The 14,463-nt window shown below is 44.7% G+C and overlaps 1 protein-coding gene across 1 annotated transcript in view; it reads right to left on the bottom strand.

Moving 5' to 3' along the window:
• The window catches only part of eys (eyes shut homolog), a 445,373-nt gene that overhangs the window by 315,951 nt on the left and 114,959 nt on the right, over positions 1-14,463 (bottom strand). The window contains exons 13-14 of the mRNA XM_037532720.1: positions 5,679-5,801; positions 2,177-2,287 (exon numbers count right to left, since the gene is read on the bottom strand). Of these exons, the coding sequence (XP_037388617.1) occupies positions 2,177-2,287; positions 5,679-5,801 (234 nt within the window). The remainder of the gene's footprint in view (positions 1-2,176; positions 2,288-5,678; positions 5,802-14,463) is intronic.

Raw genomic sequence — 14,463 nt, 5'->3', positions numbered from 1 at the left:
TCCCAAAAACGACAATCTACCACGTGTACAGACGTGGAATGCTGACAAACACATCTAAGGTCCAACATATACATGCACGTGCACTGTATGTACGTGGGTGTGCGTTTCAAAACCACCATAACTAAACATGTAGTTTTAAAATACTTTATTACTTGAAAAGAAGTGTATATTCAGACTCTGTTCAGGTGTTTTTAACAATAACTGTTTGCAATAACTTTTAAATTTATTATATACATTAAAATTGGTCTGTTCCTGCTCTTCAGGACAAGAATGCATTGCATTGGCCATCAGAAATAGCTGATTAACAGTAAATATACACACTTATTGACATTTTTATCATTTAGACTGGTTATATTCTTTATCTTAGAATTAGAATTTTAGAGGTTAGAACCATTGGTCACTATGTTTGTACACTGTGTGTCACGATTGGTCCATCCCAGTCCTCCATGCGCTTTTGTTTTGGTTTTGGTCTTGTCCATGTGCTTTTGTTTTGGTTTTGTCCATGTGCTTTTGTTTTGTTTCCTTCCCGGTCCTGCCCCCTTCTTTTCAGACCCTGCCCTTGATTGTTTTCGCCTGTTAACCTCTTGTTAACCACCTGTGTCTCATTACCTGTCCCTGTATTTAAGCCCTGTGTTTTCCCTAGTCTCTCGCTGGTCTTTGTATGAAGTGTACGGCCCCGTACGGGCCACTAACTCATTGGGGCAGTCGTGGGTTAGAGATTAGGGAACCAGCCCTGCGACCGGGAGGTTGCCGGTTCGATCCCCTTGGCCGACAGCCCATGACTGAAGTGATCTTGAGCAAGGCACCTAACCCCCAATTGCTCCCGGGTGCCGTGGATAGGGCTGCCCACTTCTCTGGGCAAGTGTGCTCACTGCCCCCTAGTATGTGTGCTCACTAGAGTGCATGTATGTGGGTGTTTCACTGCACGGATGGGTTAAATGCAGAGGTCTAATTTCACAGTGTGTAAACACAGTGACCAATGGTTGTAAATTCAATATTGTTTGTAGTGTATACTCATGTGGTGTTTTGTATTGTGGTGTTTAACATTGTTCTTCCGGCCTCCGTTGTGTGTTTTTCCTGTTTTCCTTTTTGTTATGTCTGTCCCTCCTTCTATCCGTGTTGGCTCTCTGAGCCTGGACCGTTTTGACCCTGACTCTGGATTTGCCCCTAATAAATCTCGCTTCTCTCAGCATGTGCGTCCGCCTCATGATCACTCCCCAGCGTTACACTGTGAAATTAGACCTCTGCATTTAACCCATCCATGCAGTGAAACACCCACCTACATGCACTCTATTGAACACACACACTAGTGGGCAGTAGACAGCCCTATCCACGGCGCCCAAGAAGTAATTGGGGGTTAGGTGCCCTGCTCAAGGGCACTTCAGTCTTGGACTGTCAGTCGAGGGAATCGAACCAGCAACCTACTGGTCACAGGGCCGGTTCCCTAACCTCCAACCCACGACTGGACCCTGTCTTATTATGTAATCTCTGTGAAGACAGCATGGTGTGCGTCTGGAGCCCTGGCCCCACCTTTTTTGTTTGTTTTTGGCCACATGCATCAGCATTTTTGGGACACACTGTTTCCTTTTACGTTTTCTGTAACTCTTCCATCACTTTTGCACCCTCAGTTGCTGAGCAGATGCCATTACTGACGCTTTACGCATTTACCTACCTTGAGCCAAAAGCAGCAACCAATAATTAAATTGATGGATGAGAGGCAGGCCTATCAAAAGGCGGTGCGAGAGAAATGTCGAGGGTGCACCGTTACTTTTATTCTTAACCAAATGCTCTCCGCTGCACTCTGTGCTTCTCAAACAAGCTTTTAAGCTTCTTTCCCCCCTTTTTTTTCAAATGGGCTCACTAAGTAATCAGTAGAAGTCTGGTGCTTCTTTGTGGGCTAAACAAATGGGATTAACAAAGGCTACCAAACAGCCTGGAGCCACAGTGGACGAGAGAAATAAAAACATTAGGATGATTGCCTGCAAGATGGCACAAAGTGATTACCACAAACTCCCACGTGCTTTCAGTCAAATTTCAAAAGATCAGATGAAAGAATGCAATTCGCTTCAAAGCGCCTTTGATATATGAAGATAAACAGAATGCATTACATTAATGACCCTGAATAATTTTACACAAGGATGCTAATTGCCGGATTATATGAATCAAGAACTTGTACCTGGCGGACATCTGCAACGGAAGTCTCCATCCATGATGTAGCACGTGCCGTTGTTTTGGCACGTCTTATCCAGAGATGTGCATTCATTGACGGCAGTGGAGCAGTTCTTATCTGATAGGAACAGAAGAGCTTAACTAATGCTGTAAACAGGTCACAGCTAGATTTTAAAACAGGGAAAATCAAGGTCAAAGACTCTGGTGCCGTCATATAACTGACATTACAAGAATGGCATTATTTAAGCTAATGTTTGAACAATTCTGCATATAGTTTGTGACCGAAACTGGAAATATACAAGCATAAATACATCTTATATACACCACAATCCCCTTTGGCAGATTTCCACTCCTTTTCAGCCAGTTAGGCGTCTTTCTGTTCTTGTTTTAGGAATTTTCACCCACTTATCCACACAGAACGCTTCTGGCTGTGCGATATTCTTGGACAATTCCAAAAGCTTCAGCTTGCCAAGTAGTTCAGGGGAGACCGTAAGTTCTGTTTTAGATTGTTGTCCGGTTGTCGAAGAAGCCACTTTTCAGCTTTACTGTGCCATTTATCCATCTGCTCATGCAATGTTTCCTGTGCCACATAACAGATCCACCCCTAAGCTCAACAGTGGGCAAGGTGTTCCTTTCATCAGATGCTGCTCTAAACAGGAGCATGTCCAAAATGAATCACTTCTTCTTCACTGGTCCACAGCACTTCTGCCCAAAATGTCTCTGACTTTTCTAGATGTTGTTTTTCACGCTTAAGCTGTTCGCAGGTAATCACAGGTGACGTTTCCTTCTGATGGCTCTTCGATGCACAACATGTTTGTGCAAGCAACGGTACACAGTAGAGTGGTGCACCACCACTCTTGTGCCAGCTAAACCTTCCTGCAGGTCCTTTGCCGTCATGTGGGGGTTTTGCTTTGCCTTTTTGGCCAGAATATAAGCAGTTCTCTCTGGGACTTTCTTTGACTTCTTCAGTTCATCTTAATTGACGTCTCTTAATGACATTTCAGACAGAGATGGAAGAACTTTGATATAATTTTAGATCTTTTTTATGCTTTTCAGGCATTAATTATCTTCAAATCCTCACACAGCTGCTCAGAGGAGCCCATGGCTGTTGAGTGTTAGTAAAAGGTTACTTAGGCCAGAGTGAAGATTACGCAACATCAGTCTTTCATGTAGAAAGTCTACTCCAATTGTTTAAGAAAAAAAACATCATTAAACCTTCCTAATAGGAAATACATGGTCTAAGGCTGCACAATATGGACAAAATAGCATATTGCACTTGCTATTTAATTCACAATGTATTAAAAATGCTGCTAAATTCTTGCTTTTAGGATTATTTTAACAAAATCGTGGCTCTGAATGTCGTGCTTTATCCAAACACCCTCAGAATCTCATCTGGAGTGTGTTGGGAAACGGCTGGAGCGATCATGATGCTCATATCCCATAATAAAAGAGTAATATTTCAGAGGGCTCATTTGCATATTGCAGCTGTCTGTGATATCTGTGCTGCAAAAGCCAATACTGAGCAATATATTTAGCAGCTCTAAAGGGACATTTATGGATGAAAACCTTAATAAAGCATGGAACTGTTATCTTAATCATTCATAGGGATTCATAAAACCTCGTCACCCACATCTTTCTGACCTAGTTTAGCAACAACGCCTGTGACTTCTCACACTTGCAGGATATTTATCGAACTAGTCATCTGCCTAAAAGGACATTTCAAATTTGGCAAATCACATTTTCATGTTTGCCTTGATTGCCCGTCACTCACACGCTGAGAAAAAAGGCTTTTCAAACTACTACATATTACCCAAGATAGAGATCACAGACGTCCTGGTTTGAATTAAACACTCAATAGGATCCATATTAGGACTTGACACATCTGCACTGGCAAAGCAAACCCAGGAAACAACTTCGTGTCGGTTCAAAGCCACTTTTCTCTTAGCGTATTAGTGACAAGTGATCAAAGGAAACATGTTTGTACAATGCTTAGTGGAAATTTCCCATTAAAGAGGCAGAAGCACTGGGAACTACATTTGTCTCAAAACAGTGGCTGGGTTTCCAAACACTTCTTACGGAATTTCAGCAGTAAGAACTATAATAAACTGAGTCATGTTTCCTTCCCATGCAGTTATAGGAAGAAGCTTTAGATGACATAAGCTACCAGGATTTGGGGCCACATTGAAACAAGCAAGACTGAGAGGTTTTTTTTTTTCAATTTTGTCCCCAATTTAGTCGTATTCAATTCCACCCACTACGTAGGACTCCACCAATCACAAGATACCACCAACGCTGGGAGGGTGAAAGCCGGCACAGGTTTCCTCCGAGACCTGAGATGCTCCACTGCATCTTTTTAGACTGCTTTTAGACTGTGGCATCCTAACCACCCAGAGAGAGCGAGGACAACTGTGCTCTCCTGGACTCCCAGCCATGAATGGCTGTAGCATCACTAAGGATCAAACTCTCCAGTGTTCAGATGGTTGCACCACTCAGGAGCTCCAAGATGCAAAGACTGAACTCTGTTTCTGCTTTAAGTAGAATCGACTTTACATCATTTGCCGTCTTTTTACGGCCGTGTTATCTGCAGCTCAGAGACGCCGGGCAGGATGAGCAATAGCTCATCTGTGCAACCCTGAGAACGTCCGCCTCGCATCTGGAAACACAAACGCACCAGAGAGTTCTGGGAGCTCTTTTTCAAACAAGCTCTGATCAGGCATTTCAGAATGTCGAAAGAATTTGGTGTGAAATGCTCTGTTGTAGAAAAACTTTTCAGAACAGTCAGAACTGTTCACAGCGGTGGTGATAGGAACCAGACGTCCACCTCACAGAAAGTTCCTACATGAAATAGTTATGAATTCACTGCCTGAAAACATTTACCACTATTGGCATGTTCACCACTGAAGACACGTCAAACTAGCTATATGTGCTCAGACATTGTGAATCCTGGTCCTCATAACCACCAACGTTAAACAGAAAATTGCAAGGTGATGAGCTCAATAACGAGCCCTTCTACACCAAACCATTCTGATCGACTGTTATTATGGAGAAATGTTGAAAAATCGGTATAATTCCCCAAATATGTCCAACAGATCTTATGACTTCGCTTGTAAAATTACAAAATGCCATTAAACTCTGAGGCTGGATATGCGCAAATGAAAAACAGGGGTCCATATTAGGAAAATGAAATGATGTTGGGCACCTGTGGGCTCAGACTGGATTCCCGAGCACACTGCTTTAAAAATCCGCACTTTCCCTGGGGTTCAAATATTTACGTTTGGTGTAATTCCAATTAATGATGTGCTTAAAAGTCGAATTACCTCTATAACCACCCCAGAGACAGGCTTACATTCATTTCTCTGTTTCTTCCCACATTTTTTCCTCTCATTAGTGTGCATTCGGTCATTGTTCATTGGTATGCGCAGAGCCGGGCTCAGCGTCGAGTAGTTTGGATAGACATTATGTAAGAGGGAAATCGGAATAATCAGAGACTGATTGCATCAGCCACTTACCGGCGAATCCCTCAGGGCAGACGCATGCATAATCCCCTGCCAGGTCAATGCAGGTGGAATTATTAACGCAGAATCCCGAGACACAGTCATTACGCTTCCTTTCACAGCGGTCGCCCTTCCAACCTGCAGTCCATTGAGACAAAGCGCAATATGGTCAGCCTCCTAAAAACATACAGCAGTATGTGACATGAATTTTACCTTTTTGCGGATACTGTAATAAGTCCAAAAAGGGTAAAACTCTAACAGTCCCGCCACTGGGCATATTAAACTCGAACCAGAAGAACTTAAAGAGGCCTATAATACAGTTTTCTTTTTCCCTGGTGTCCACTTATAAGCTTTATATGGCTTTATGTATCAAAAGCAGACATAATTCATAGTTACAAAGATTTTAGCATTCTTTTATATTATTTATTTATCACTTAGAATTGAGCTGTTTTGTTACTGCACCATTAGGACTGATGTATCAATATTAAACATATACAGTTTTAAGCAGGAGTTTAAACGCACCTTGTCAAATCACATTTTGTTGATATTCTGTGTGAAGACCAGTGAACATGTCCTCTACAAGGAATAGACCTAAATATGGCATTTTTCTGCAATCTTTGGTGCACAAATTCAATTTATTCAAGTACAACACACTGGAAAATGTACAAGGCCCTGAATATTCTGCCGTAACTCCCGTTAGGATGAAGCATCTGAACCAAAGAATACGCGACATATCGTCATGTTTGTGTGACCGACATCACAGACGACCTCTCCTGGGCCAACAATATAGCATCACTTGCCAGACGGGTTCATCAGCGCCTCTACTTCCCCCGCAAACGGGCCAGAAGAACCAGAGCCCCAGCCCCCATCATGTGCACCTTCTACAGAGGTACCATTGAGAGCATCCTGACCAGCTGCATCACCATGTGGTATGGCGACTGCACCGTGTTCTGCCGCAAGACACTCCAGTACATTGTGAGATCTTCTGAGAAGATCGTTGGCACCTCTCTCCCATCGCTCAGAGATATCCAGCTCCCGTCTCAACCGGAAAACCCTCTGCATGGCACTCACACTCACCCACTGTACAGCTTCCTCAGCCTGCTGCCATCAGAGAGAAGACTGCGGAGTCTCCGGGCCAGGACCAGCAGACGGCGGGCTGGTTTCATCCACCAGGCTGTCAGGATGCTCGACTCTCTCCCTGCTTTGCCCCGCAACCCTCCCACCACCTTTGCTTGATTTTCCATAAATGGACCTTATTGAATTTGAATTAAAGACCCCTGATATACATCATACCTGTAGTGTTTGCATAGTGTAAACATAGTGACAGAAACACAGGAGGGGCTGTAATTTTACGGTAAAGTACCGTCAGAGTGGCCAGGACAGCAGCCACCTCAGAATCAGCTGTTTTAAAATAGTCTCCCTGCTGAAAAAGCAAAGTCATACACTGTAGATGGGACGAGTCAGAATCCATCCATCAGAGAGCGCCTGCACTTCAAGCGCACTCGAGCATAGTGGGATGAAACCGACTTTACTCCTGCATAACGCCGGATTATTGTGCTTTTGTCAGGCCCGTTAAAAATGAGCTACTACGTTAGCACATTCCGCCTTCACGAAGAACGGAGGGTGGGAAAAAAAAGGTTAACGGCATGAAGTGAAGGAGAGTGCAGGCCTCAAAATTTTCTGACATTTTATCTCCCGCAAATGTATTCCAGCGCATGGTCACGCTACAAAATGACTATCATTAGCTCAGTCACGGGCGGCGGTGGCGGCCGCAGGAGGGCCGTGACTAATGCCAGGCTATCAGCGGCATCGGCGCGGGGCAAATTCTCATCATTCCTCAAACTGACCATGGAACCAATTTCCACCTCTCCCCATGTCATAAAATTTGACAATTATCCCCGGCTTCATTAATAATGCATAGCAGTCCTCGTCCGCAATCAAGGTTTAATCAGCGGTACGTCTCGCAGGTAGGGGCTTCAGCCGAGCCAAGAAATTATTGGCAAATTGCGAGGATTTATCCCCCCCTTCGATTTAATGACGTAAATGACTCGGAGTAATTTACAATGTTGATGTGTGTATCGTGGGGAGGGGAGGGGAGGGCTGGGCTGGGGGGGTTAACACGCAGTACGGCTTTATCAAAACCGAGGAGACGGCGGCGTCCGCGGATGAGAAGAAACACCGCTGTGGTGATATTGAGATTAATCAGCGCTATTGATTTCACAGCATATATCAGTAGCAGAAATACTCGGCGGGGGGGACAGGGGGGATGGCCTGGCCTCTCTGGCTTTATCTCCAAACTGAATACAAGAAGAATAGAGGCTTGTTAGCATCTCCTAGGCTTCCCCCGAAAGGCTAATGAGTTAAAAAATAATGCCAATGCTGATGCTAATGCATGAAAACAGCAAGACGTTGGCATCATGTACACTGACTGAGTGGGCAGCACTAGCACTCATTCATGGATCAGCTACTACTTGCTTGCATTTTAGGACAAAATATCGGAAAAGAACGCTCCAGAATGCTAACGAAGGCGGAACAGAAGCTACTTAGCATCTTGGAGGCTCCACGTTAGCTTTCACTGACGCTTCAGTTTCACCCGAGTGGATTAGGATGTGGTGACAGTGGCCGTACTGTAAAGGAACGCTTCATCCAAAACGCGCATGAGCTCAATAATAAGCCAACGCTAACGCTAATGAATGAAAACAGCAAGAAGTTCTTCACAGAGGCTACGACAGTGGGCGGCATTAGCATCTTGTAGGCTCTGCGGTAGCTTTTCGCTCAGGATTCGGCTTCATCCGAGCGGTTTAGGATGTGCTAAAAGGGTCGAATTTTAAAGGAATGTTCCATCTGAAATTATAACGAAGTCAATAATAACGTTAACGTTAATAAAGACGTTAGCATCATATAGGTTACCCTAGTGGGCAGCATTAGCATTCATTCGCGGATCTGCTACTATTCGGAGACATTTTAGGACAAAATATTGGAAAATGATGCTCCGGAATGCTAATGCATGACAAATAGAGGCTAGTTAGCATCATGAAGGCTCTGCATTAGCCTTCATTCAGGCTTCAGCTTCACCCAGGCCGTCCACAGGGACACACCGTTCACTCAATAGGCTAATTCATAATACATTACTGAGGGGAATGCAGTGGGGCCAGTTAGCGTTACGCAGTCAATATGTCTGGTCTGCACTAGCGCTCGTTCCTGCTTCACTCTCATGTGGGCAGTTAAAGAGTTGCAGGAATAACAGGCTTCATTCAAAATGCTAAAGTTCTTCTTTCGGCTGCTCCCTTTAGGGGTCGCCACAGCGGATCATCTGCCTCCATCTTGCCCCATCCACTGCCTCCTCTACTTTCACACCAACCATCTCCATGTCCACCTTCACTACATCCATAAACCTTCTCTGAGGTCTACCTCTTCTCCTTCTACCCGGCAGCTCCATCTCCAACATTCTTTGCTCAATATATCCACTATTCCTCCTCAACACATGCCCAAACCATCTCAACCTGGCCTCTCTGGCTTTATCTCCAAACTGCTCCACCTTCACTGTCCCTCTGATCTGCTCATTTCTAATCCTGTCCATCCTTGTCACTCCCAACGAAAATCTCAGCATCTTCATCTCCGCCACCTCCAGCTCAGCCTCCTGTCTTTTAGACAGAGCCACAGTCTCCAAACCGTCCATCATAGCAGGAGGCACTGCTGTCTTGTAAACCTTCCCTTTCACTCTTGCTGCTATCCTTCTGTCACACATCAGCCCTGACACCCGTCTCCACCCACTCCATCCTGCCTGCACCCACTTCTTCACCTCTTTTCTACACTGTCCATTGCTCTGGATGGTTGACCCAAGATATTTGAAGTCATCCACCTTTACGACCTCGACTCCTTGCATCTTCACCTTTCCACCTGCCTCCCTCTCATTCACACACATGTATTCCGTCTTGTCTCTACTGACCTTCATTCCTCTCCTCTCCAGTGCAAACCTCCACCTCTCCAGATTCTCTTCCACCTGCTCTCTTCTATCACCACAGATTACAATGTCAAATCAAAATGCTAATGAATTAAACAATAATGGACTCAGTGTTGCCGCAGCCGGGCAGCATTACGACGTCATTTTTTAACAAAAACAGCGACGCATTGTAAACGAGTATTTCCCTCCACATGCTAATGAACAAAATATTAATGAAGGGAATGTACTGGTGCCGGTTAGCATTATGCTGATCGCTCTTCGGGCCTGTATTAGCTTTCCGTCACGCTTCAGCTTGAGTCACGTCCAGAAGAAAAACAGGGCTGTATTTTAAAAGATAACCACTCAAAATGCTAATGAAGACAGCATCTAGTTAGTTATCTTCTGCTCTGCATTAGCTTATTTTAAAGGAGCGCTTCACTCAAAATGCTGATGAATTAAATAATAATAATAATCATCATCATCATCATCATCATCATCATCATCTCAATGTTGTAGCAGCTGGTTAACATTATGCAGAGTAGGATTCTGGACATCATTAGCTTTCATTTTAGGGCGTACAGAACAGCGCTACACCGAAAACACATGGTTCATTCTAAATGCTAATGCGCGAAATATTAATGAGGGAAATGTGTGGGTGCCGGTTAGCATTATGAAGATCACACTTCAGGCCTGAAGTAGCTTTCATCCACGCTTCACGAGTCACATTCAGGACAAAAACCGGACAACTGATGAAAACAGCATCTAGTTAGCAATACGTAGGCTAAGCTACCGGACTGACGGACTGCTAATGAGTGAAATAACACTGAGCTCAGCGTAGCAGCAGTTGGTAAGCGTTATGCACGGTCACGTTTATTTTAGGGCATCAGATGAGCGGCGCTATATTGTAAAAGGAGATGAAATGATGACTGAACACTAGTAGCAGTCCGTTAGACTTAGGCCTGCCTTAGGCCTGAGCTAGCCTTCATTCACCGTAATCAACACGGGCAGATTAGGGTGAAGTGCTACTTTCATTTCTAGCTATCAGAGGCCCAGAAACACCCAAACAGCTGGGCCGACTCTCCCTCTGGGCCCGGGCACCTGGACGCGTCCCCATCCTCCACACAAACTGCTCCGTTTCTGGCGAGACGTCGATTCGCGCCGGGTTCGATTCACGGAACGGTCTGCCAGAGCCTGCGGGCGCAGAAACGGGATCATTACCGGTGTCCCTTTGGTTAGCTGAATCCCACAGCCAATTAGGATTTGTATGACTTTGTTTTCCACTCAAAATCAGCTTTACAGAGCGGTTATTGATTCAGAGAGCTCGGCGGCCTCGGCCCACTGGATCATTTAATCATGTTTAATAAGAGCCAGTCATCCCCGCTCTGATTTATGGCTTTAAACAGGCCGCTGACAAATCCAGCTGCGGCCCAGATCAAAGCCAAACGCTGCCTTTAGACTGGCACGCAGATGAGGAGGCCCACGCAGACATGCACAGCGCCGCAGACTACAGTCAGCGTCCTCTATCTGTATCGCAATCAGTCTTACGAGGCTATTTTTTGGAGCGAACTGACAGATTGCTTTCGCCGTCTGGTCATTTACAATGTCCAGCCTTTGGCCGTTGGCCAGCTCGGTTGAGGCGCTGGCGTTTCTGGTTCAGAGTGTTGCTCTAACATGGACTTTAGGCTGTAAACTGAGCCTAGATCAGCATAAACTGCCACAGATTGGCATCGAATGCTCCTCGAACCAGCGCCACACAGTCATAAAGGGGGCTGTACTTTCATAACAGCAGTGAGCCTCAAAGCAAGACTTATGAGTTAGTGAGCTAAATTTGGGTTCAGCCAACAACGCGAATGTGCCTAGTGGATGAGAGCTAGCAGGCCGCTTTCTGGGGGCAGTTAGCGCTGATTTCATTCAATATTAGCAGATTGGGTGTCATTAATGGACTCTTGTAAAGGGGGACTCTGTTATTTTTTTTCAAACTTTCTGCATAATTCAGTCAATAATATGCAAACAAAGTCACTCAGAGTGGTTTGAGGTGAAATGCTTCAGGACTGTTCACAGTGGCGGTGATAGGAACCAAACGTCCACCTCTAAAAGCTCCCTCACAGACAGTTCCTACATGAAACTGTTATGGATTCTCTGCCTGAGATAACACTTAATGTTTGTTTGATTGAAGATTTTGATTTAAAACGTATTTTTTAAAATCTATTCGTGGTGGAGAGGCGCTTATACGGCATTATAAGGCAAAGGCATGCAAATAAAATATGCTTCGTAAGATTTTCCACTATTTTTTTGGATGGTAAATGATATAGCAATATTTGTGTTGTAAACATGGTGACCCCTGGGCTCCTATGACCACCACTGTGAGGATAATCAGTAAGTATTCCATATCAAACCACTCTGAATGCCTTGCTTTACATCGCAACGGCTGAGTGGAATTGGCGGAATTCCTCTCTAAAAGAGCCAGGATTAAACGTGTAGTCCAAGTTTTTGGACCGGCTCAGCTCAAAGTGAAGACCACCCCCAAGCTTCCTCACAAACCCTTGAATCCAGCCTCCCTGCACAGCCCTCAGGAGGCCCAGCGAAGTTTGGAGAGCAGACTTTGTCAGTTCCACCTGGAGTTACATCATCACCCAGCCCTTCCAAGCCCAAACCCTCACTAGAACTCTGACAGCTCGACAGTTCATAGGCAGGAAGCTATACTGCACTTCTGTAGGACATTAGTGACTGACTGATCCCGTGTACGCAGTAAGGCTGTGTGAAAGGGACTCGCTTGATATCATTTCATCTGATACATTTTAATAAAACCACACAGGAGTCTCGACGGGGGTCTGCTTTGCATACTGTACGTTGCCGTATTCATGAGGGACTAATGCACTACAAAGCCTCGTATCAAAGAGGCCTTATATAAAGAGGCCTTATAACAAAGCCGGAGAGATGCATGGTGCTTTTGGAGCTGGGCTCCTTTTAAGATTTTCAGCATAAAGATGATGGAATTCGCTTCAGTACGACTGACTAGCGAACAGAGCCCGACTGATCAGAACATCTTCACTGACACTGATACTGATTTCATGAAGTTTAGAATTCTGATACCTGATGATATCATGGATGGACGTTTAAGGTTAGTTCTTTGGTTTAAGGTTAGTTTTGCAGGGTTTAGTTCCAACCTGCAGCTAATCTTGCCAATTTTGGCCAATCTTGGTCTTCTGAGGAAGCTAACTGGCGTGGCCAGTTGTGGTTGGGATTAGACGGAAGGCAGAAATTCTGGATCAGTGATGGTGACCACTGCTCTAGAAAAAGCTTTCCTAGTTGAAAGCTGTGTAAAAAAGGATTTATTTCAACCAGCTGAACTGGACTGATTAAAACATAGCAAGCATAAAAATTATTCACATTTTTTAGATTTTATAATTTAATAAATATTATACACTCACCGGCCATTTTATTAGGTACACCTAGTAAAAGGTTAAAAGGTCTTCGTTTCAACAAGGTGTTGGAAACGTTCCTCAGAGATTCTGGTTGGTTATTTGAGTTCCTGCTGCCTTTCTATCATCTGGAACCAGTCTGCCCATTCTCCTCTGACCTCTCACATCAACAAGGCATTTTCGTCCACACAACTGACCGCTCACTGGATATTCCCTCTTTTTCGGACCGTTCTCTGTAAACCCTAGAGATGGTTGAGCGTGAAAATCCCAGCAGATCAGCAGTTTCTGAAATACTCAGACCAGCCCGTCTGGCACCAACAACCACGCCACGTTCAAAGCCCCTTAAATCCCCTTTCTTCCCCGTTCTGATGCTCGGCCTGCACTTCAGCAAGTTGTCTTGACCACCTCTACATGCCTAAATGCAGTGAGCTGCGGCCGTGCGATTGGCTGATTAGCTATTTGTGTTAACAAGCAACTGAACTGTACCTAATAAAGTGGCCGGTGAGTGTATATTATATTATAAAAAAAGTTTATTATGTAATTGTAGAAGGTCTCAGTCTGAACCTCCTCCAGCTGTACGGACGACATCAACACCACAGTCAAACTCATCCCAGACTGGGTTGAGGGTCGGGCGTCGCTGCTCTCACGGCTCTTTCAGTGGGATTTCGGAGATCATCCAGTGCTGTGGAACCAGCGCCGAACGCTCTGAGCTGCTGGAGCTTCACTGCTGATGAAAATCAGGCTGCACAGTTCTGACGGATTCACTCTGAGTGACGTGGAGAACGCAGAACGTTCTGCTCAGGGGTCTCAGCTCCTCTCAGACTGAAGGAGCCAGTCAGAAACTCTATGTCCCCCGCTTACAGTTGGAATGTGATTGGCTCCGGGTGCCTCATGGTTGGAAAAACATGGCACTTTGAAATCAGACGAATCTTTTTGAATCACTCTGTATATTTTGCATAATGGAAAAACAATAGCAGTTATTTTCTAACATGTATAATGTGTGAAGAAACAAATCTCTGAATTTACTTTACATTTTTACACATTTAACTACGAAAACATTCTGATGATGATGCATCTTGAAGGTGGAAGTGCTTTTGGGAGTTTTTTTGATGATGGGCTGTTTTTTTTCACTAGCTGATGAGCGAAAAAAGGAGGGCAGCTTAGCCAACATTGCAGCTCGGAAGCTGAATATCTTATCACAGCTGTAAGACTGTAGTAAGTGTCTTCAAATCGATGTCTAACATGGACAGAATGGTAGCTGGCTGTCTGAATACATTGCCTCAGTTTGGATTCTGTTCTCTGGCTGAAAGGGTCAACAACTTCTCTACTTTGAGCTGAATCAAGATAGAATTACCATCTTTTTTCTGACTGTTTGTCAAAACAGGTCACACTTACGCTAATGCCACCTTGGTTGCATATCGCTGCTGTCGGATCA

Source organism: Pygocentrus nattereri, chromosome 22 (genome assembly GCF_015220715.1).
Source record: "Pygocentrus nattereri isolate fPygNat1 chromosome 22, fPygNat1.pri, whole genome shotgun sequence".
NCBI classification, from domain to species: domain Eukaryota; kingdom Metazoa; phylum Chordata; class Actinopteri; order Characiformes; family Serrasalmidae; genus Pygocentrus; species Pygocentrus nattereri.
Note: the sequence above shows the minus strand (reverse complement) of the source record. Positions and strands in the feature narration are given on the sequence as shown.